General features: G+C 44.8%; 2 protein-coding genes across 2 annotated transcripts in view; one reads left to right on the top strand and one right to left on the bottom strand.

The window, feature by feature from the left end:
- The window catches only part of rtkna (rhotekin a), a gene marked incomplete at its 5' end in the record, with an annotated part of 64,059 nt that extends 62,357 nt beyond the window's left edge, over positions 1-1,702 (top strand). The window contains one exon of the mRNA XM_084176753.1: positions 565-1,702. Within this exon, the coding sequence (XP_084032879.1) occupies positions 565-1,175 (611 nt within the window). The 3' untranslated portion in view covers positions 1,176-1,702. The remainder of the gene's footprint in view (positions 1-564) is intronic.
- A 6,496-nt stretch (positions 1,703-8,198) lies between these two features.
- LOC311141461 (acyl-coenzyme A thioesterase MBLAC2-like) lies at positions 8,199-18,112 on the bottom strand. Its single transcript, XM_084176798.1, has 2 exons — positions 17,587-18,112; positions 8,199-8,861 (listed from the first exon to the last, which is right to left on the bottom strand). The coding sequence occupies exons 1-2, from the start codon at positions 18,026-18,028 to the stop codon at positions 8,473-8,475; spliced, it is 831 nt and encodes a 276-aa protein (XP_084032924.1). The 5' UTR covers positions 18,029-18,112; the 3' UTR covers positions 8,199-8,472.
- Positions 18,113-23,219: the final 5,107 nt, after the last annotated feature.

Here is a 23,219-nt window from a genome sequence, read left to right as displayed (position 1 = left end):
CTTTCTTCCCTGTCACTCTCCCTTGTTCCTGTGCTCAAATTACATTTCCCCCCTTTTTTCCACCGTTATCATTCTATTCCCATCATTGTTAATTTTACACTCCAATCGAATTCTAATCTTCATACATTCTAAATTAACTCATTTTTACCGTGTTATGCACATCATTTTATTCCCCAAATCATATATCACAACTTTATTTCACCTGTCAATGCACATAACACCTGCCCACCACCACCCTTCCTCACCCCCCTGCCTCATGGGTTGCCCCCTCCCCCTCCCCCTGGACCCTAGCCCCCCTCACCACCCCATCCTGTGAGGGTATCTTGCTGCAGGATAATGCTGTGTCTGCTGAGATTCGTGCTCTGCTCTCCTCCTATTACAATGACAGGTGAAGTACCAGTGGGGTCCACTCACACACTGCAGTGTTGAACCTGACCCCCCCCCCCCCCCCCCAACTAGCACCACCAAGTCTAGGCCTAACCTCTCTAAACTGTATTCAACTGTCTCAACATTATTAGCATGGTCTGTCCAACCACAATAATGACTTTCCTCCGCTCCTCCTAGTTATTGACACCTCTGATGACATCAACACGGTGACGAACATCCTGACGCAGCGGATGCAGGAGCTGGAGCTGAGGAGCCAGCTGGGGACCTCTCCTCACTGGATGTCCCTGTTCGAGGAGTCTCCTGGTCGCCCCCACACCCGCCACTGCCTCCCCCACAGCCCCCTGCGTTGCCCCTGGCCCGGCCTGCTCTCCTCAGACGCCAGCCTGACCTCTGACAGCGACAGCCCCTGCAGCACCAGCCCTTGCTCCCGCCACAGTGGCTGGGCCAAGCCCCTCTCCCTCTCCTCCCCCTCCTCACGCTTCCGTCCCCGCACCCTCTCCCTGGACGCCAAGCTCAGCACCCTCAGGGGCAGGGGGTATGGAGGGGTGTTACAGTGCTCCTGTCAGCCCCCCTCCTCCTCCTCCCTTGCCCCCATCCCAGCCCAAGGCGTTCCCCAGGCCACCCTGTCCTGCTCCAGCTCTACCTCCAGTAACAGCTCCAGCGAGGGCAGCCACAGCCCTGAGTTGTCAGACGGCACCTCTTTCTCACGGCCCTCTTCGGCCCGTCGGAGTCTCAGGAACTTGAGGGCTAAACTGGACCCCCGAAATTGGCTCCAGAGCCAGGTATAACCCAGCTCAGACCCCCAGATCACCCAAGGTCCTGGTAAGAACTGACAGGAAGGAAGCCCCCACTTCCTCTCTGAAGAAAGAGCCTTGGTATTAACTGGAATGACTTCACTCTAATGACATGATAATTGTGAATTGTCAGTGTATGGGAATGTTTAGTATCTGAATGTGGTCATAGGGTTGTTGGTGTTACTTGTGATCTATCCAAATGGCTACACCCACCATCGCCTGTAATAGCAATTCAAGCCTGACAGAAAAAGTCCTCTGAAACTACTAATACACTGATTTGCTTATTGCATGATTGTGCTCGAAGTCAAGGAATGTGTTGTTTCAGATCTTTAAACTGCTTAGAAAGTGAATGAATTGAAAGCTCAACTTAATGCAACTGTGCTCCCATTAATTTACTGTGCTACTTGTTGATACTGTGATAACATCAGGATCACTTACTCTGCTGAGTTTCCAGAACCTCCCCTATATTCATTAACACATTGTAGGCCTAATACACATCAACCAATATTTATGAGAGCTCACCAGGACATTCTGTTAAGAAACTGACTGCAATTATTTGTACCAATGTACAGTGAGGGAAAAAAGTATTTGATCCCCTGCTGATTTTGTACGTTTGCCCACTGACAAAGACATGATCAGTCTATAATTTGAATGGTAGGTTTATTTGAACAGTGAGAGACAGAATAACAACAAAAAATCCAGAAAAACGCATGTCAAAAATGTTATAAATTGATTTGCATTTTAATGAGGGAAATAAGTATTTGACCCCTCTGCAAAACATGACTTAGTACTTGGTGGCAAAACCCTTGTTGGCAATCACAGAGGTCAGACATTTCTTGTAGTTGGCCACCAGGTTTGCACACATCTCAGGAGGGATTTTATCCCACTCCTCTTTGCAGATCTTCTCCAAGTCATTAAGGTTTCGAGCCTGACGTTTGGTCATTGTCATGCTGGAATACCCATCCACAACCCATTTTCAATGCCCTGGCTGAGGGAAGGAGGTTCTCACTCAAGATTTGACGGTACATGGCCCCGTCCATCGTCCCTTTGATGCGGTGAAGTTGTCCTGTCCCCTTAGCAGAAAAACATCCCCAAAGCATAATGTTTCCACCTCCATGTTTGACGGTAGGGATGGGTTCTTGGGGTCATAGGCAGCATTCCTCCTCCTCCAAACACGGCGAGTTGAGTTGATGCCAAAGAGCTCGATTTTGGTCTCATCTGACCACAACACTTTCACCCAGTTCTCCTCTGAATCATTCAGATGTTCATTGGCAAACTTCAGACGGCCCTGTATATGTGCTTTCTTGAGCAGGGGGACCTTGTGGGCGCTGCAGGATTTCAGTCCTTCACAGCATAGTGTGTTACCTATTGTTTTCTTGGTGACTATGGTCCCAGCTGCCTTGAGATCATTGACAAGATCCTCCCGTGTAGTTCTGGGCTGATTCCTCACCGTTCTCATGATCATTGCAACTCCACGAGGTGAGATCTTGCATGGAGCCCCAGGCCGAGGGAGATTGACAGTTATTTTGTGTTTCTTCCATTTGCGAATAATCGCACCAACTGTTGTCACCTTCTCACCAAGCTGCTTGGCGATGGTCTTGTAGCCCATTCCAGCCTTGTGTAGGTCTACAATCTTGTCCCTGACATCCTTGGAGAGCTCTTTGGTATTGGCCATGATGGAGAGTTTGGAATCTGATTGATTGATCGCTTCTGTGGACAGGTGTCATTTATACAGGTAACAAGCTGAGATTAGGAGCACTCCCTTTAAGAGTGTGCTCCTAATCTCAGCTCGTTATCTGTATAAAAGACACCTGGGAGCCAGAAATCATTCTGATTGAGAGGGGGTCAAATACTTATTTCCCTCATTAAAATGCAAATCAATTTATAACATTTTTGACATGCGTTTTTCTGGATTTTTTTGTTGTTATTCTGTCTCTCACTGTTCAAATAAACCTACCATTAAAATTATAGACTGATAATTTCTTTGTCAGTGGGCAAACGTACAAAATCAGCAGGGGATCAAATACTTTTTTCCCTCACTGTATGGAGTAATTATAATGAATTGAAGGAAGCCAAAGGTAATGTACTACATAATCACGAGAAGCCACATTAACTCCTATGTTACACTGCCTCATTCAAGTACCGTGTGCAAATGTACTGACTTTGAAGAGTGTAGAACCTGGCAATGTGCATACATTGTTGATTTATAGCTTAGTTTGTGGTACTACAGTCATAAAGTTATGCAAACCGGTCCCAGAATTCTGCTGCAATACGATATGAAACATCGCAATCGATCAAGTATGCAATGCAGGAAAAATTGATCTATAGAAAATATTGTGTTGTGTTTTGTCTTAAGATAGTGTAGTCTTTCACCTAATGCCAACCAGCTGATTGTATTGGTTGTTAAGTGATGATGAGGTGGGCAGGGGTAGGTGTGTCCCTGGTCTGTGCAGTAAAGCCTATCAATCCCTCTGTGTTTCTAATGGACTTTATAACACGGTACTGTGTCCCAAGGGCTCACAGCTGGCCCACTCCTTTTTACTAAGAGTAAAACTTTAAAGGCTTCAAAGTGGCATTTGTTACTGGAAAGTTTTTTTCTAAGTTAACAAAACTCTTCTTCCTCTTCTTCTTTTTGTTATACATTATACATGATTGATTTTGTTATAAATACAGCTATATTGATTTATTTTAACAGATGATTGCATATCTATACCTGTGTCTAATAGATAACATTGATTGTCTTGCAAGAGTGTCTTGTGTTAGCAGACTGTCTGCATGCACATCATCCTAGGGGAGAAATAAATAAGAAGTATCAGTCGTTTTAAATACTGTATGTAACATAATGATAATAAATGATTTATCCATTCAGAACAGCCTTGGTTTATTTCTTCTGTCATGTCTTTCATTATAGTGGAAATGATATACATTGTATAATCACAGTAGAAATGGCACATCAGTAAGACATGGAGGATTAAAGCAATCCACTAACTCTAGATCAAACATCACCCTCGATCACACATCATGTGCTTTTTGTCAATGTTGACAAACTGTGTCAGTTGACCAAAAATGTATGCCAACATAGTCAAGTCACATTTTATTTACAGTGCATTTCACGACACACTTTACTAAAAATAAATAAATAAAACAAGAGTGCATGTCAACGTAGTGTTTTTAAAAAATAATTTAGAGACTGAATTAATATTTCATCCATTTAAAGTTGAAGTCTGAATGTACTCCAAGAGCCATTGACCTAGTTATCACGATCATTCTCTGCACAAGGAATCCAAGGCTGCATCCCGATTCTCCGTCTCCCAAAGGGTGCACTTTCACACATTAACAGTCATGGATTTTAAAGCATTGGATTGGTAAAATCATTGGCTAGACTGAGTTTCCACCATTGTTGAATCTATGATGTGGAGTGTAAAAGTGCACACTTTGGGAAAAGGCTGAAGAATCGGGACGCAGCCAAACTGTCACATGAATCTTTCAATGGGAATTTGTGCTTGTTGAAAATCTCCTTTAAAAGAAAAACCACACAATAACTGGATTGTCTCATTTCAAGAATGCGCTAACACTTTTATTCTATTGAGAGTGTGATGGATTATACAGTGCAGGGTTTTTTCTGGATTAAAATGGGTTTAGGTGGGGGGCGTGGCCAATGGTGCGGTCGTTGATTTAACCTCTTAAGGATCGGACCCTTTTTTTCAATTTTCGCCTGAAATGACATACCCAAATCTAACTGCCTGTAGCTCAGGACCTGAAGCAAGGATATGCATATTCTTGATACCATTTGAAAGGAAACACTTTGAAGTTTGTGGAAATGTGAAATGAATGTAGGAGAATATAACACATTAGATCTGGTTAAAGATAATACAAACAAAAAACATGAGTTGTCTTTTTTTTGGTTCCATCTTTGAAATGCAAGTTTAGGCTGCAATAAAATATTGCAGTTTAGGCGCAATTTATATTTTGGCCACTAGATGGCAGCAGTGTGTGTGCAAAGTTTCAGCTTGATCCAGTGAAGCGTTGCAATACTGCACTATTTTGTATCAAGTCTGCCCAAATGTGCCGAATTGGTCAATTGATACATTTTCAAGTACATATAGAGAACATATAGAAATGATATGGTAATACAACATGTAAGTTTACACACTCCCAGGAATGTCATACATGATGGATCATTAGCTTATACACTACCTTTCACACATCTAGATGGCCGGGCGGGGTGTGGAGCCAGAGACAGCAGGGGTTCAAACTGTAGAACCCAGTTCCTACATTTGAATACAAAAACAGATTTTATCAAACAAAACTATGCTACATTTTATCTCTGGGACACTTAGGATGACAAATCAGAGCAAGATTACTGAATGTAAGTACATTATTTACCTTCAGAGGTGAATGTATCAAACCAGTTGGCTTGATAAGTTTTCTGTTGTTGTGCACTCTACACAAACAATAGCATGGTATTTTTTCACTGTAATTGCTACTGTAAATTGGACAGTGCAGTTAGATTAACAAGAATTTAAGCTTTCTGCCCATATAAGACATGTCTATGTCCTGGAAAGTTTGCTGTTACTTACAACAGTCATGCTAATCACATTAGCGCACGTTAGCTCAACCGTCCCGTATATGGGACACCGATCCCGTAGATGTTAAACATTTAGAGGCCCTCCTGTTGGCCCCAGTGACAAAATGTAGCTGTTTTAAACCAAATGTCCTACAATTCTACACATTTTGCCATAGTTTATGCTATCTGAGTGACTCAGACAACAAAATCTATCCTCCCTGACTGTCTAGCATTTATTTCAGTGATTGTTAGTTCTCAAATATACATTTATTTAAAAATATATAGGCCCATTATCTTTTCTACATACTTTATATCTGGTTTTAGTCGTTTAAGTTTACACCCCAAAAACATTTCCATCCCAGAAAAATAAGCGGCCCGAAAAAACACTTAGGTGGCCCGCCCAAGACTTTTCTATGCAGAAAAAACCCTGCAGTGTTACAAAATATATAGTCTCCACCAGCTGGCTCTCTCCCTCTCGCTTAGCCTGGGGACAATGTTATAAAAGATATGGATGAGTCATGCCTTCTGTGTCTGTCTTTCTCTGTGTAGGTGTTGTGCTGTCACATTATTTCCCCTAAGGGAACTACAGTGGGGAGAACAAGTATTTGATACACTGCCGATTTTGCAGGTTTTCCTACTTACAAAGCATGTAGAGGTCTGTAATCTTTATCATAGGTACACTTCAACTGTGAGAGACTGAATCTAAAACAAAATTCCAGAAAATCACATTGTATGATTTTTAAGTAATTAATTTGCATTTTATTGCATGACATAAGTATTTGATCACCTACCAACCAGTAAGAATTCCGGCTCTCACAGACCTGTTAGTTTTTCTTTAAGAAGCCCTCCTGTTCTCCACTCATTACCTGTATTAACTGCACCTGTTTGAACTCGTTACCTGTATAAAAGACACCTGTCCACACACTCAATCAAACAGACTCCAACCTCTCCACAATGGCCAAGACCAGAGAGCTGTGTAAGGACATCAGGGATAAAATTGTAGACCTGCACAAGGCTGGGATGGGCTACAGGACAATAGGCAAGCAGCTTGGTGAGAAGGCAACAACTGTTGGCGCAATTATTAGAAAATTGAAGAAGTTCAAGATGACGGTCAATCACACTCGGTCTGGGGCTCCATGCAAGATCTCACCTCGTGGGGCATCAATGATCATGAGGAAGGTGACGGATCAGCCCAGAACTACACGGCAGGACCTGGTTAATGACCTGAAGAGAGCTGGGACCACAGTCTCAAAGAAAACCATTAGTAACACACTACGCCGTCATGGATTAAAATCCTGCAGTGCACGCAAGGTCCCCCTGCTCAAGCCAGCGCATGTCCAGGCCCGTCTGAAGTTTGCCAATGACCATCTGGATGATCCAGAGGAGGAATGGGAGAAGGTCATGTGGTCTGATGAGACAAAAATAGAGCTTTTTGGTCTAAACTCCACTCGCCGTGTTTGGAGGAAGAAGAAGGATGAGTACAACCCCAAGAACACCATCCCAACCGTGAAGCATGGAGGTGGAAACATCATTCTTTTGGGGATGCATTTCTGCAAAGGGGACAGGACGACTGCACCGTATTGAGGGGAGGATGGATCGGGCCATGTATCGCGAGATCTTGGCCAACAACCTCCTTCCCTCAGTAAGAGCATTGAAGATGGGTCGTGGCTGGGACTTCCAGCATGACAACGAACCGAAACACACAGCCAGGGCAACTAAGGAGTGGCTCCGTAAGAAGCATCTCAAGGTCCTGGAGTGGCCTAGCCAGTCTCCAGACCTGAACCCAATAGAACATCTTTGGAGGGAGCTGAAAGTCCGTATTGCCCAGCGACAGCCCCGAAACCTGAAGGATCTGGAGAAGGTCTGTATGGAGGAGTGGGCCAAAATCCCTGCTGCAGTGTGTGCAAACCTGGTCAAGACCTACAGGAAACGTATGATCTCTGTAATTGCAAACAAAGGTTTCTGTACCAAATATTAAGTTCTGCTTTTCTGATGTATCAAATACTTATGTCATGCAATAAAATGCAAATTAATTACTTAAAAATCATACAATGTGATTTTCTGGATTTTTGTTTTAGATTCCGTCTCTCACAGTTGAAGATGATGATAAAAATTACAGACCTCTACATGCTTTGTAAGTAGGAAAACCTGCAAATTCGGCAGTGTATCAAATACTTGTTCTCCCCACTGTATGTTATTAATCTCCAGTCCAAGCAGGCCTCCCTAAGGTTTCTTATATATGTTTTAGCCAAGCAATAGCACACCTGATTCAACTAATGATCAAGCACTTGACTAGTTAAACCAGTTGTATTAATGCAGGGTTAGAACAGACACGTGCAGCTGTGGGGGCTCCCGAGGTACTGCCATATGAGAGTCTGCCTAATGTGAAAGAGCATTCCAACGATCACACAACTTAATATTTATCTTAATATTACATAAAAAACAAGGTATATTTTCCAGTCTTTAATGAATCCCGTAATGATGGGAATCTCAATATTCTGTCAATCATTACCAATGAGGGCATTTTGATGAATCATTTAAAATAACATACATGGATCACATCAGTTTATAATAGACAGTACAAGGAAATCCTGTTCATTGAGGGGGTGAATTATCTCCCTCACGTCCCCCAGTCTAACTCTGCAACAGATTCAACCTGGGGGTGCCAGCCTCTTCACGGCTCCTCTTCAGATTCAACCTGGGGGTGCCAGCCTCTTCATGTGGCTAGCAGGCGCTGCGTGTGTTGGACGCCCGTAGCGCCAATCTGGCCAAGGTCCTCCAGGCAAAGGTGGAGAAGCGTGCCGAGCAGGTGCCGGCTCTGTCGATGTACCCCGAAGCGATGCGGTGGAGCCGTTTCGCACCAAATGTGTGATAGTGTCCCGGCATTACCTGGTCCACCTGCTCACTATCCACCAGCCCCACCAGGCGCTCACAGCTGCTGACGTAGTCACTGACCCGGCTGGTGGGCAGCCAGTCGATCATGGCACCGTCGTAGACCACGTCCCCGCTGAACAGCATCTTGTTGTCCCCGTCGTGCAGGCAGATGCTTCCGCGGGAGTGGCCGGGCATGTGCAGCACCGTCAGCTGCCTGTCGCCCAGGTTGATGACATCACCTGAGGGAGAGCAAGGAGAGCGAGAGAGAGACGGGGAAAATGGACACATTGAGCAATAACATACTCCAGCTGCATTGCAGCACTGACACAGCAGAAGTGTATTGACCGGTGCACAAATTACAAAAGGAAAGGACACTATGTGGGGGGAGTTTGCTCCAACTTTGTCAAGTGTGCAGCAATGTGTGAAAATGAACCACAAGACTGGTCAAAAGACCTGCTATGATGAAGAATATGGATTAGGAGTGTGTGTGTTAGATGTCTTCATGGGTCCAAATTCCAAAATGGACCTGGATCTTTCCCATCCGGACCCAATATGTATATATTCAATGCTCAAAAAAATAAAGGGAACACTAAAATAACACATCTGAATGAATGAAATAATCTTATTAAATACTTTTTTCTTTACATAGTTGAATGTGCTGACAACAAAATCACACAAAAATTATCAATGGAAATCAAATGTATCAACCCATGGAGGTCTGATTTGGAGTCACCCTCAAAATTAAAGTGGAAAACCACACTACAGGCTGATCCAACTTTGATGTAATGTCCTTAAAACAAGTCAAAATGAGGCTCAGTAGTGTGTGTGGCCTCCACGTGCCTGTATGACCTCGCTACAACGCCTGGGCATGCTCCTGATGAGGTGGCGGATGGTCTCCTGAGGGATCTCCTCCCAGACCTGGACTAAAGCATCCGCCAACTCCTGGACAGTCTGTGGTGCAACGTGGCGTTGGTGGATGGAGCGAGACATGATGTCCCAGATGTGCTCAATTGGATTCAGGTCTGGGGAACGGGCGGGCCAGTCCATAGCATCAATGCCTTCCTCTTGCAGGAACTGCTGACACACTCCAGCCACATGAGGTCTAGCATTGTCTTACATTAGAAGGAACCCAGGGCCAACCGCACCAGCATAGGGGTGGGCGATATGAGCTAAAATTCATATCACGATATTTTCCACTGTCCAGACGATATCGATATGATATCACGATATATGACGTAAAAAAATATGAATCACATTTTAATATCCCTTCTTGGTTAAATTATATTAGTTAAGGAAAAATATGTATTTGAACCTTATATAACCAGAAAGAGTGAGGCATTGGACCGTATGGACCTGAAAAGTTTTTATTTGTATTGTGCAAACATGCATTCCGTAAACATGAGGTAGGTAGGCCTATATATATATATATATATATATAAATTAGATATTAAGTAAAATTAAATAAAAAATAACAGGAGATAAAGAAAATAAGGTAATTACAAATTCAAATACGTGTGTTTGTTTTGGCTACGGTCCGTAGATATGTAAAAAACTAACCGTTTGAAACTAAACCTTTCAAGCCTCAACCATCAATTATCAACAATATCAACAAATCTTCACTAGAACTTTCTTCACAAGTTCCGTGCCAGGAATACCAGCATGTTGACTGTTTCTGGCTTTAGTGCTGCCCTGTGACATGTCACCACATTGCCCCCAGTGCTGAATGCCCTCTCAGAGGGGGCACTTGTGGCAGGGATGCATAAGTATTTCTTTGCCAGACAACTCACACGTGGAAAATTAGATCCGTGAAATCGCCACCACTCCAAAGGATCAGACTCGCTGTCTGCTGCCGTTGCCAGAATGTAGCTATTCAGCTCTTGCTCAATGATCTGCCTCTCTGAACATGAGGCAGGTGCACTGCTGGTCTGCTTAAAGAAGCTCCCAAGGCTCTTCTTGGGCTTCTTGCCTGATTGATGAGCAGTGGAAGCTTCTTTCTCCCTGTCAGTGTGATCCTCTGCAAGAGACGATTTTCCCAGGGCTGTGTTCTCCACCAGGAGGGCTTCGGTCTCTGAGGCAGCTCTCACCTTAAAAAATGAAAATAATTAAACTTTATTTGTATAGCACCTTTCATACATAAAATGCAGCCCAAAGTGCTTTACATTTGAAGCAATAAAACAAGAACAAATGAATAAATACCTTAATGTCCTCCAGTTTCTCAGCGGACATGTACCTGGTCTTGAACCTTGGATCTAGAAAGGTAGCCATGGAGAGCAGCTCATCTGTTGCAGGGTCAGTGTACTTGTTATTCAAGTAATCAAGAACCTTGATCTTGATCTCTTTGGTCAGTTCTGTATCGTCCTTGCTCAGATTTAGAACCTCTGCATTTAACAGATTGATGACAGGCTTCAAATAGGACACGCTCACATACGCTTCTCCTGACAGGGCATCTGTAAAGTCCTGGAGTGGCTTCAGTGCTGCTGTGACTGATTCCAAGACCTGGATGTCTTGCCAGGTAGGTACAAGGTGCCGTGTCTTTTTGTCCCCTGCCAGGACCTGTGTAATGGCCTTTTCCTGCTCCAGGACTCTTTCCATCATTTTCAGACGAGATCCCCACCTTGTCTGAGATTCTGTGATGAGCTTGTGCAGGGGCAGGCTTAGTTCATTCTGTGCTGTCATCAGGGCCTTCTGCTTTTTCCAGCTGTATGAGAACGTGCTAACCACCTTTTTGCAAACCCCTGTGGCCCGGGAAATCGCACACCCCTGTGGCCCGGGAGCGTTTTGGACACTCCTCTCTGGAAATTGGGAATAAGAAATCAAAATAATAGGGTGAAAAATAATCAAATCACAATACAATAATAATTAATAATAATGCATTTTTATATAGAAATCACAATACAATATAACTTTTAATCTTTGTTTGAGGATTTACGGCATTTACATTCAACTGTTACACATTTTACAAATCTGATGTGCTTAGATTTAGCCTACGGTACATGGCTGATGTGAGCTGTATTTTTTCTTAATAATAAGCATCATACAGGGTAGGCCTAGGCTACAGTCCTGAAACTTACCAATAGCATTGTGCAGCCTGTGTCCGAAACATCCAAGGTTTGCCCACTTGTTCAGCTGCAATGCCTTGATCATGTTCGATCCGCTGTCGGTCGTCATACAAACTTGACGCGACTCTTTTAATCCCCAGGACGACAGTATGTCCCTCAGCCCACCTGCAATTATTTCCCCGGTGTGGTCGTCTGGGAAATAAGACGTCTGTAGGCACTTACTTTTCAGTTTCCAGTCACCGTCTATGTAATGGATTGTGAGGCTTATATAAGGTTCTGTGGTACGACTTGACCATAGATCGGCAGTAGTGGAGAAGAATGGAATGTTATTTATCTCACTGTAAACTCTGTCCCAGCATTCTGTGTAAAGCTGTGGCAGGCATTTTTGGCTAAAATATTTGCGGCTCGGGATCTCATATCTTGGGTCCAGAGTTTGAATCAACTTTCTGAACCCCTCTTTCTCCACAGTTTGAATCGGTACCATGTCCTTCGCTATGTGATTTGTAATCGCAGCTGTGATGTCTATCCATTTTTTGCTCGTCTTCTCATAGCAAGTACCGGCAGCAAATGATGATATAATTGATTGTTGAGTGCGAGTCTGGCTTGTCTTCGGGCGAGCTCCTGGGCTTACTGTCTCACGCATTCTGGTGCATTGTTCATACTCACGGACATGTATGTTTTTTAAGTGATTGAACAGGTTGGTCGTGTTTCCACCTTTTGCTAAGACAACACGACGACACAACTTGCATAGGGTAGTGTTTTGGTCGGGGTCGGAGATTTTAAAGCCAAACCAGTTCCAAACAACAGAGGTGCCCCCTTTCTTCTTAACCAATTTATCCTCCTGCTCTTGAGCAACATCAATTTCTGTGTTTTCGCTCATCCTGGATTGTAAAGTTTTCCCCCAATAGTTAACCTGCCTCCTAACTGCAGCTGCCTGCACACTTCTTTGTTGCTAGCACTACATGCGTGCAACAAGTGCATGCGACGTGCGCTCATAAAAATAGGTCAACATATTAACATACATTCTTTTATTCGTAAGAACCAAGAAAGGTTGGATAAAAAATAAAAATAAAAGATGTAGCTACTTAGTACTATCACTCAGTTGAAATTTGGAACAAAAAAATATTGATGCAAAATTCGAATTTATGAATTCTGAATAAATCGCGGTATCCATGATATTGCTAAATCCATATCATGGCGCGGCACAATACCGGTTTTTACTATCAAACCGGTATATCGCCCACTCCTACACCAGCATATGGTCTCACAAGGGGTCTGAGGATCTCATCTCGGTACCTAATGGCAGTCAGGCTACCTCTGGCGAGCACATGGAGGGCTGTGCGGCCCCCCAAAGAAATGCCACCCCACACCATGACTGACCCACCGCCAAACCGGTCATGCTGGAGGATGTTGCAGGCAGCAGAACGTTCTCCACGGCGTCTCCAGACTCTGTCACGTCTGTCACATGTGCTCAGTGTGAACCTGCTTTCATCTGTGAAGAGCACAGGGCGCCAGTGGCGAATTTGCCAATCTTGGTTTTCTCTGGCAAATGCCAAACGTCCTGCACGACGTCCACAGGTGGGGGTTGTAAGCACAACCCCCACCTGTGGACGTCGGGCCCTCATACCACCCTCATGGAGTCTGTTTCTGACCGTTTGAGCAGACACATGCACATTTGTGGCCTGCTGGAGGTCATTTTGCAGGGCTCTGGCAGTGCTCCTCCTGCTCCTCCTTGCACAAAGGCGGAGGTAGCAGTCCTGCTGCTGGGTTGTTGCCCTCCTACGGCCTCCTCCACCCACACCATGTCTCACAACGACACAGCGGTTGGAACCAAAAATCTCCAATTTGGACTCCAGAACAGAGGACAGATTTCCACCGGTCTAATGTCCATTGCTCGTGTTTCTTGGCCCAAGCAAGTCTCTTCTTCTTATTGGTGTCCTTTAGCAGTGGTTTCTTTGCAGCAATTTGACCATGAAGGCCTGATTCACACAGTCCCCTCTGAACAGTTGATGTTGAGATGTGTCTGTTACTTGAACTCTGTGAAGCATTTATTTGGGCTGCAATTTCTGAGGCTAGTAACTCTAATGAACTTATCCTCTGCAGCAGAGGTAACTCTGGGTCTTCCTTTCCTGTGGCGGTCCTCATGAGAGCCAGTTTCATCATATTGCTTGATGGTTTTTGCGACTGCACTTGAAGAAACTTTCAAAGTTCTTGAAATTTTTCTAAAAAATTTCTTAAAGTAATGATGGACTGTCGTTTCTCTTTGCTTATTTGAGCTGTTCTTGCCATAATATGGACTTGGTATTTCACCAAATAGGGCTATCTTCTGTATACCCCACTACCTTGTCACAACACAACTGATTGGCTCAAACACATTATGAAGGAAAGAAATTCCACAAATTAACTTTTAGGAAGACACACCTGTTAATTGGAATGCATTCCAGGTGACTACCTCATGAAGCTGGTTGAGAGAATGCCAAGAGTGTGCAAAGCTGTCATCAAGGCAAAGGGTGGCTCTTTGAAGAATCTCAAATCTCAAATATATTTTGATTTGTTTAACACTTTTTTGGTTACTACATGATATATATATATACAGCTCTGGAAAAAATCTCGCTCCCACTGTGAAATTTGGTGGAGGATCGGTGATGATCTGGGGGTGCTTCAGCAAGGCTGTAATCGGGCAGATTTGTCTTTGTGAAGGACGCATGAATCAAACCATGTACAAGGTTGTCCTGGAAGAAAACTTGCTTCCTTTTGCTCTGACATTGTTCCTCAACTCTGAGGATTGGTTTTTCCAGCAGGACAATGCGCCATGCCACACAGCCAGGTCAATCAAGGTGTGGATGGAGGACCACCAGATCAAGACCCTGTCATGGCCAGCCCAATCTCCAGACTTGAACCCCATTGAAAACTTCTGGAATGTAATCAAGAGGAAGATGGATGGTCACAAGCCATCAAACAAAGACGAGCTGCTTGAATTTTTGCGCCAGGAGTGGCATAATGTCAGAAGGATTACTGTTATACTATTCCAGGTATTCCTTAAAGAGGTAGGGTTTCAAGTGTCTCCGGAAGGTGGTCAGTGACTCCGCTGTCCTGGCGTCGTGGGGGAGCTTGTTCCACCATTGGGGTGCCAGAGCAGCGAATAGCTTTGACTGGGCTGAACGGGAACTGTGCTTCCGTAGAGGTAGGGGGGCTAGCAGGCCAGAGGTGGATGAACGCAATGCCCTCGTTTGGGTGTAGGGACTGATCAGAGCCTGAAGGTACGGAGGTGCCGTTCCCCTCACAGCTCCGTAGGCAAGCACCATGGTTTTGTAGTAGATGCAAGCTTCAACTGGAAGCCAGTTGAGTGTGCGGAGGAGCGGGGTGACATGAGAGATCTTGGGAAGGTCGAACACCAGACGGGCTGCAGCGTTCTGGATAAGTTGTAGGGGTTTAATGGCACAGGCAGGGAGCCCAGCCAACAGCGAGTTGCAGTAATCCAGACGGGAGATGACAAGTGCCTGGATTAGGACCTGTGCCGCTTTCTGTGTAAGGTAGGGTCATGAACCTGCTCATCGAACATCTCATTCCAAAATCATGGGCATTAATATGGAGTTGGTCCCCCCTTTGCTGCTATAACAGCCTCCACTCTTCTGGGAAGGCTTTCCACTAGATGTTGTCACATTGCTGTGGGGACTTGCTTCCATTCAGCCACAAGAGCATTAGTGAGGTCAGGCACTGATGTTGGGTGATTAGGCCTGGCTCGCAGTCGCCGTTCCAATTCATCCCAATTCATGTTCGATGGGGTTGAGGTCAGGGCTCTGTGCAGGCCAGTCAAGTTCTCCCACACCGATCTTTCAATTTCTGTATGGACCTCGCTTTGTGCACGGGGGCATTGTCATGCTGAAACAGGAAAGGGCCTTCCCCAAACTGTTGCCACAAAGTTGGAAGCACAGAATCGTCTAGAATGTCATTGTATGCTGTAGCGTTAAGATTTCCCTTCACTGGAACTAAGGGGCCTAGCCCGAACCATGAAAAACAGCCCCAGACCATTATTCCTTCTCCACCAAACTTTACAGTTGGCACTAAGCATACGGGCAGGTAGTGTTCTCCTGGCATCCGCCAAACCCAGATTCATCTGTTGGACTGCCAGATGGTGAAGCGTGATTCATTACTCCAGAGAACGCGTTTCCACTGCTCCAGAGTCCAATGGCGGCGAGCTTTACACCACTCCAGCCGACGCTTGGCATTGCGCATTGTGATCTTAGCCTTCTGTGCGGCTGCTCGGCCATGGAAACCCATTTCATGAAGCTCCCGACGAACAGTTATTGTGCTGATGTTGCTTCCAGAGGCAGTTTGGAACTCGGTATTGAGTGTTGCAACCGAGGACAGACTATTTTTACGCACTGCACGCTTCAGCACTCAGCGGTCCCGTTCTGTGAGCTTGTGTGGCCTACCACTTCACGGCTGAGCCATTGTTGCTCCTAGACGTTTCCACTTTACAATAACAGCACTTACAGTTGATCGGGGCAGCTCTAGTAGCGCAGAAATTTGACTAACTGACTTGTTGGAAAGGTGGCATCCTATGACGGTGCCACGTTGAAAATCACTGAGCTCTTCAGTAAGGCCATTCTACTGCCAATGTTTGTCTATGGAGATTGCATGACTGTGTGCTTAGTTTTATTCACCTGTCAGCAACGGGTGTAGCTGAAATAGCCAAATCCACTCATTTGAAAGGGTGTCCACACACTTTTGTATAAATAGTGTATCTACAATACAAAATTCATGTGTACGAGTGTGTGTGTTATCATGTGTATGTCTGTGCCTGTGTGTGTAAAAAGCAAGAACAGAATCATAAATTATAAAATATAGGCTCTCTCTCTCTACTGCAGCAGTCATGTTTGGATCTGTATGGGCCCTTCCGGACAAGTCAGTTAAAATTACACATACCTGAGACCCGTGACAATCATATCAGATCTGACACAGACCATTGACATTATTTAGAATTCTGGATCCGGACCCACTCAGGTCCCGGATCGGGTCTTGGGTATTCAGGTACAGGTGGATCAATGAAGACCTGTAGTGTATGTGTGTGTCTTCAACAAGAAGATAACTTGTGGTCTGATCTCTGTGGATGCGATTAAAAATGAGGACGTTCTGCCTCTCAGGCTCTGTTGTAATTCAGTATGGCTGGGTCTAGCCTGCTGTACTTCCTTCGCTGAAATAAAACCCCTCAAAGTCATCGGCTGAGTATGAAAATAGCATCTCTGCAGATACAGGCATACTGCAGAATAACAACCACTAGGGCTATTTGTGAGCCACTGTCATTCACACATTAAATAATCCCTCCTATGGGACCCATTGTAAGCAACAACATTATACAGTTCATGTAACTGAGTCAAACTGATGTAGGGAGTGAAACCTCATCCAAAGAATGTGCAGTCAGAGACGCACCCTTCAACAATAGGCCTATCTGAAGCTCTGACTTCTATTGTGACAGTATGATGGAGATGGATTATACAGTTACAAAACTGTATAAAACAGGGAGGGATCATGCTTGGTCTGTGTGTGTGTGTGTGTGTGTGTGTGTGTGTGTGTGTGTGTGTGTGTGTGTGTGTGCGTGTTTGTGTGTGCTGGGAGGTCAGTGTTGGTACCCTGCCAAGTCTACTCTGCAGTATACATTTCCCTATGGGATGCAGCTTAATGTGAAAGCGTATTCCAATGCAAAGTCGATTTTCTGTAACAAGGGGCAAAGACACATCCTTTAAGGACTGTGTAATTACATTCATATTGACCATCTCCTTCTCTCAAATCCATATCATGCATTAGAGACTGAACACAGCAAATTGTCTTTTAGATTCCTGGTAACAATCATGCCACCACATTGGTGTACCATAACCACTAGATTGTATGGTTTGGTTATTACCTTCTTGTAGTATGTGTGTTGGTTGTACAGCCTTGACTCTGTATTCTCTTGCACTCCATCCCGGCCAGGGAGATTGGACTATCTCTCTGTCGGACAGCCAAGTGACGGTCTCGAAGTTGTCTCCGTTGGCCAGCGCATCGACCTCTGCACTGTGGATCCCGACCTGTTCGAACTGATGCAGACCACCTGAGTGGTCGAAGTGGGCGTGGGTGGCGATCGCCAAAAGGGGGTTCTTTCGCTGCGGGTCGTCTCCAAGCAGACCTTTGGTGTTAATGTAATCAGGTAAGCTCCTCAACCCCAAGCCTGTGTCTATCACAACATCTTGGTGAGATCCTCGAAGGAGCCAAATATTTGCTCTGTTTGACGATTCGAAAAACTTCTCCTGGATCCAGTACAGACCTTCTCCGAGGGATTTGTGCGCGTACCAGTCTGTTGCAGACATCCCAGTTCATGCACTTGGAGTAATAATCAAATATGTTATGCCGTCAATTTTGTTGCTACACACAGGTACTATTATGTCACTGTATTTACGCAAAAATAATGGTGGCCGCCGGATACACCCTTGTGGGAGGAACGCATGTTGACTGGACGAATAGAATGTGAACCCAAACACTATTGGTCAGCAAAGAACACACCTACCATGTCGTCATATAAACCATGCCCATGAATGCATCGCTATAAAGTATCAGATGTGTGCAGAGGAGAACGGGATGAGAAGTAAAATAGACTGGCTAGATAAAGTTAGCAACAATGTTCACATTACACAACCAAGCTAAACTTTGCTAGCTAACGTCGGCTAGCTAGCTAACTTAGCCAGCTGCCACCTGGTTAACAACGTCAGCTAGCTAACTTTGTTAGGCTATATGTTGTATCACAAATCTTTAGACATTATTCTTTCAGCACTTTGTTGATGGGAAACCAAGTCTTCAGTACCCAAATCATGCTGCTGCTGCTGGAGGAGATGCAGTCATACGATGCAGGCCACCTCCCCCCAAAACAGACTGTAAAATGAGGTTTAACCAAACCTAGCCTACATTACCAAATGTTGACAGACGCTCAGGGGCACATTTCATACGTGTATCCTTTATATGGAGGCTTTGTACATAAATGTAACTCTGCCACCCAGGAACATTCACTGTCTTCTTGGTAAGCAACTCCAGTGGATACTTGTGTTTTAGTTATTGTCCTGCTGAATGGTAAATTTGTCTCCAAGTGTCTGTTGGAAAGCAGACTGAACCAGGTTTTCCCATAGGATTTTGCCTGTGCTTAGCTTTATTCTGTTTATTTTTATCAAGAAGAAGAAGGCTGCAAAGCTGCAATGTCTGTGTACGCTATCCCTGATGCAGTGAAACAAATGAAAAAAATGAAGAAAGCTTTATGCTACATCTTTTTGAGTGAGGACCCATTAAACAAAAGGTGTATCATAAACTCCTCAGTCCTTGCCGGTGAGAAGCATTCCCATAATATGATGCAGCCACCACGCTTGAAAATATGAAGAGTGGTTCTCAGTAATGTGTTGTTGGATTTGCCCCAAACATACTGCTTCGTATTATTATTTTACCTTTATTTAACTAGGCAAGTCAGTTAAGAACAAATTCTTATTTACAATGACGGCCTACACCGGCCAAACCTGGACGAATTGTGCACCACCCTATGGGACTCCCAATCACGGCCGGTTGTGATACAGCCTGGAATCGAACCAGGGGATCTGTAGTGACGCCTCAAGCACTGAGATGCAGTGCCTTAGACCGCTGCGCCACTCGGGAGCAAGTGGACATAAAGTTATTTTCTTTGCAGTTTTACTTTAGTGCCTTATTGCAAACAGGATGCATGTTTTGGAATATTTGTATTCTGTACAGGCTTCCTTCTTTTCACTCATTTAAATTAGTATTGTGGAGTAACTACAATGTTGATCCATCCTCAGTTTTCCCCTATCACAGCCATTCATCCCTGAGCGGTTTCCTTCCTCTCCGGTATCTGAGTTAGGAAGGACGCCTGTATCTTCGTAGTGACTGGATGTTTTGATAAACCATCCAAAGTGTAATTAATAACTTCACCATGTTCAAAGGGATATTTAATGTCAGCTTTTTTTACCAATAGGTGGACTTCTTTGAGAGGCACTGGAAAACCTCCATGGACTTTGTGGTTGAATCTGTTTGAAATATACTGCTCGACTGAGGGACCTTACAGATTTGACCCCTTAGGTAGTCATGCAACTTATTATGTGACTTGTTAAGCACATTTTTACTCCTGAACTTATTTGGGCTTTCCATAACAAAGGTGTTGAATACTTATTGACTCAAGACATTTCAGCTTTTCATTTTTAATTAATTTGTCAAAATTTCAAAAAACATAATTCCACTTTGACATTATGGGTTATTGTGTGTAGGCCAGTGACCAAAAATGTCTTAAATTCAGGCTGTTACACAACAAAATGTGGAAAAAGTCAAGGAGTGTGAATACTTTCGGAAGACACTGTACATCTGGGGTGGACTCTGTCTCTGAAGCAGGTAACTCCTGAGGACCTGCAGGGGCTGGTGACATGACATGTCCCTGCCCGGTATCAGTCGCAGCCGTGCCCAACGATGAACACTCACACCCTAATATCACAGTCGTTGCCGGAGCTGAAGAGGACCAGAGTAAGCCCGGAATCTGGTCTGCTGTTACAAGATGCAAAGAAGACTGTATATTCTGCTCCATACGAGCCATACATGCTTCCTGTACTCCACCGGAAAGGGACGAATGCAGCGATGTGACTCCCTGGTAGTCCACACATTGGGGTGTCACTGCAGCCCCACCTGGTGCTGAGTAGTATCCCACAGGTGGAGGAGAGGGGCCATAGAGTCCATGCTGCACCGTCGGCAGATGTGGGGCTCCCATAGTCTCCAGAGAGGGGATATTATCCACATGGTAGTAGTCCACTGGATACCCCGGAGCCAGTTGGTAGAGAAAGGTTGTGGGTTCGATTCCCACGGGGGACCAGTACGAAAGAAAAAGTATGAATGTATGCACTCACTACTGTAAGTCGCTCTGGATAAGAGTGTCTGCTAAATGACTAGAAGGTAAAAATGTAATACTCCACTGGACCGGAGGTGGGCAGTGTGGAAAGTATCCTGTGGGCCGCCATACTGTAGTGGTGTCAGCAGAGTCACAAATCCGGCGAGACAAAGGACCATGAAAGAGAGCAACCTATACAGCTACTATGTAGCAACCTATACAGCTACTATGTAGCAACCTATACAGCTACTATGTAGCAACCTATACAGCTACTATGTAGCAACCTATGCGAAGAGAGCAACATAAACAACAACAACACACACAGTGGAAATTAGTCCCACAGCGCCCTCAGCAGGGGGATTCTGTGTTGCACATCCGGCTCGAAGGACCATGAAAGAGAGCAACCCGGCTCTAAGTATTTGCTGACCTGTGACCCACTGACACCACCGCTTACTTTGTTTATGCATCCTATGAACACACATTCACCCATTTTTGTCAGACTGGAAAAACACAGTTCAGGCCTTGCTAATACTTATACTTATACAGGCTTGAGTTGGCTTCCTTGATCACGCAGGTCGCCAGCCTAAGTAGGAAACGGGGGAAAACGCAGAGTGGAATGTTAAAATGTTCTATGCCGGTGGCTGGACGGCGTTCGCACTTGTTGGATGCATCTCCGCCTTGTCGTTTGTCGTTATCCGACTGGCCGGTGTTGCCCGGAGCTCCCCCATCTGATAGCGGAGTCGAAGGAGCACAGCAAGAGAAGCAAGGCAATCAACGATGGTCGCATGTCACGAGCCGTGGAAGCCGAAGACAGCAGCCTCCCACAAAGCAGTCTACACTCCCAACGAGAGGCCCGGAGCGGATACAAACAACGAATAGTTTTGCCGTCCTGGAGCCTGATCTTCCTGCACCTTCGTCGCTGGGGGTGCCTGTGGCCGCAGTGCCTACTACTACGATTTCGAAGTCGACGTTGGCAACCTTCCGTCCCTGCTCTGGATCGAGTGGGGCTTCTCCATCTTCCGGAGGCCTGCACCAGGCGCTGGGAGCAACGGGCTCAAGTTATCCTGCCTCTCGCCCGTCCATAAAGGGTTCTCCGAATCCTGTGAAATGTGGGTGTGGGAGGATTTCCTCGTCCTTCTCGCCAGCTGTGATTTAAGTATGCTCCCTCTAATTCTCTCTCTCTCCCTCCCCTCCCAGAGGTCCTGAGCCCTAGGACCATGCCTCAGGACTACCTGGCCTGATGACTTCTTGCTGTCCCCAGTCCACCTGGTCGTGCTGCTGCTCCAGTTTCAACTCTTCTGCCTGCGGCTATGGAACCCTGACCTGTTCACCGGACGTGCTACCTTGTCCCAGACCTGCTGTTTTCAACTCTCTCTCTCTACCGCACCTGCTATTTCAACCTCTTAATGCCCGGGTATGAAAAGCCAAGTGACATTTACTCCTGATGTACTGACCTGTTGCAACCTCTACAACCACTGTGATTATAATTTGACCCTGCTGGCTAGGGTCAGTCTGTTATATCTGGTGTTATTCTCCTGTCTTATCCGGTGGCCTGTGTGAATTTAAGTATGCAACCTCTACAACCACTGTGTACTATTATTTGACACTGCTGGTCATCTATGAAGGTTTGAACATCTTGGAGAAAAATCTGGCCTTAATGGCCATGTACATTGCTTGCTGTTTGGGGTTTTAGGCTGGGTTTCTGTATAGCACTTTGTGACATCTGCTGATGTAAAAAGGGCTTTATAAATACATTTGATTGATTGATTAATTAACCTAATTGATGTCCCTCTAACTGCCCTGAATGCCTCTGCTGATCCTACAGCTATTGTATGCAGTAATCATGTGCCTATGAACCATATTTATACTGTTAGCACTGAGGTGGTGTGCCCTAGGAGGAAGTCCACTGTGTGCAGCTCACCCTGCACTAACATAAATAACATGAGCATATCTACTTCTGCTAAGCTTCCCAGTAAAGCAATGAAAACAAGTAAGCATCCCAGAAGAAAAGTGCTAAAAATAGCCCACGTTAACATATGTAACTTAAGAAACATATGAAATCAATAATTTGCTAGTAACAGATGACATTCATATTCTGACTATCTCTGAAACTCACTTAGATAATACCTTTGATGATACAGTGGTAGCAATACAAGGTTATAACATTTACAGAAAATATAGAAATGCCAATGGTTGAGGTGTTGCTGTTTATATTCAGAACCACATTCCTGTAAAGATTAGAGAGGATCTCATGTTAAATACTGTTGAAGTAATATGGCTACAGATGAATCCGCCTCTCCTAAAGCCCATTCTGGTGGGAAGCTGCTATAGACCACCAAGTGCTAACAGTCAGCATCTGGATAACGCTGACACTACACATCCAAGTATATCTGACCAAATTATGAAAGACAAGCATTGTTATTTTGAATTCCGTAGCACTGTGCGTTTGGAAGAGGTGAAAAAAAGGATTGTTGTCTATCAACAATTTACATTTTAGTAGACGCTCTTATCCAGAGCGACTTACAGGAGCAATTAGGGTTAAGTGCCTTGCTCAAGGGCACATCGACAGATTTTTCACCTAATCGGCTCGGGGATTAGAACCAGCGACCTTTCGGTTACTGGCACAACGCTCTTAA

This window comes from Coregonus lavaretus (genome assembly GCF_964263955.1).
Source record: "Coregonus lavaretus genome assembly, chromosome: 14".
Taxonomy (NCBI): Eukaryota; Metazoa; Chordata; class Actinopteri; order Salmoniformes; family Salmonidae; genus Coregonus; species Coregonus lavaretus.
This window is presented reverse-complemented; position numbering and strand designations above follow the sequence as displayed.

What these genes read in the sequence shown, in the direction of transcription:
- LOC311141461 (XM_084176798.1), bottom strand. Translation starts at nt 18,028, where the DNA reads ATGTCTGCAACAGACTGGTACGCGCACAAATCCCTCGGAGAAGGTCTG. An exon ending in AACACACATACTACAAGAAG is followed by an intron (nt 8,862 to 17,586) that starts GTAATAACCAAA and finishes GCTCTCCCTCAG; the next exon opens with GTGATGTCATCAACCTGGGC.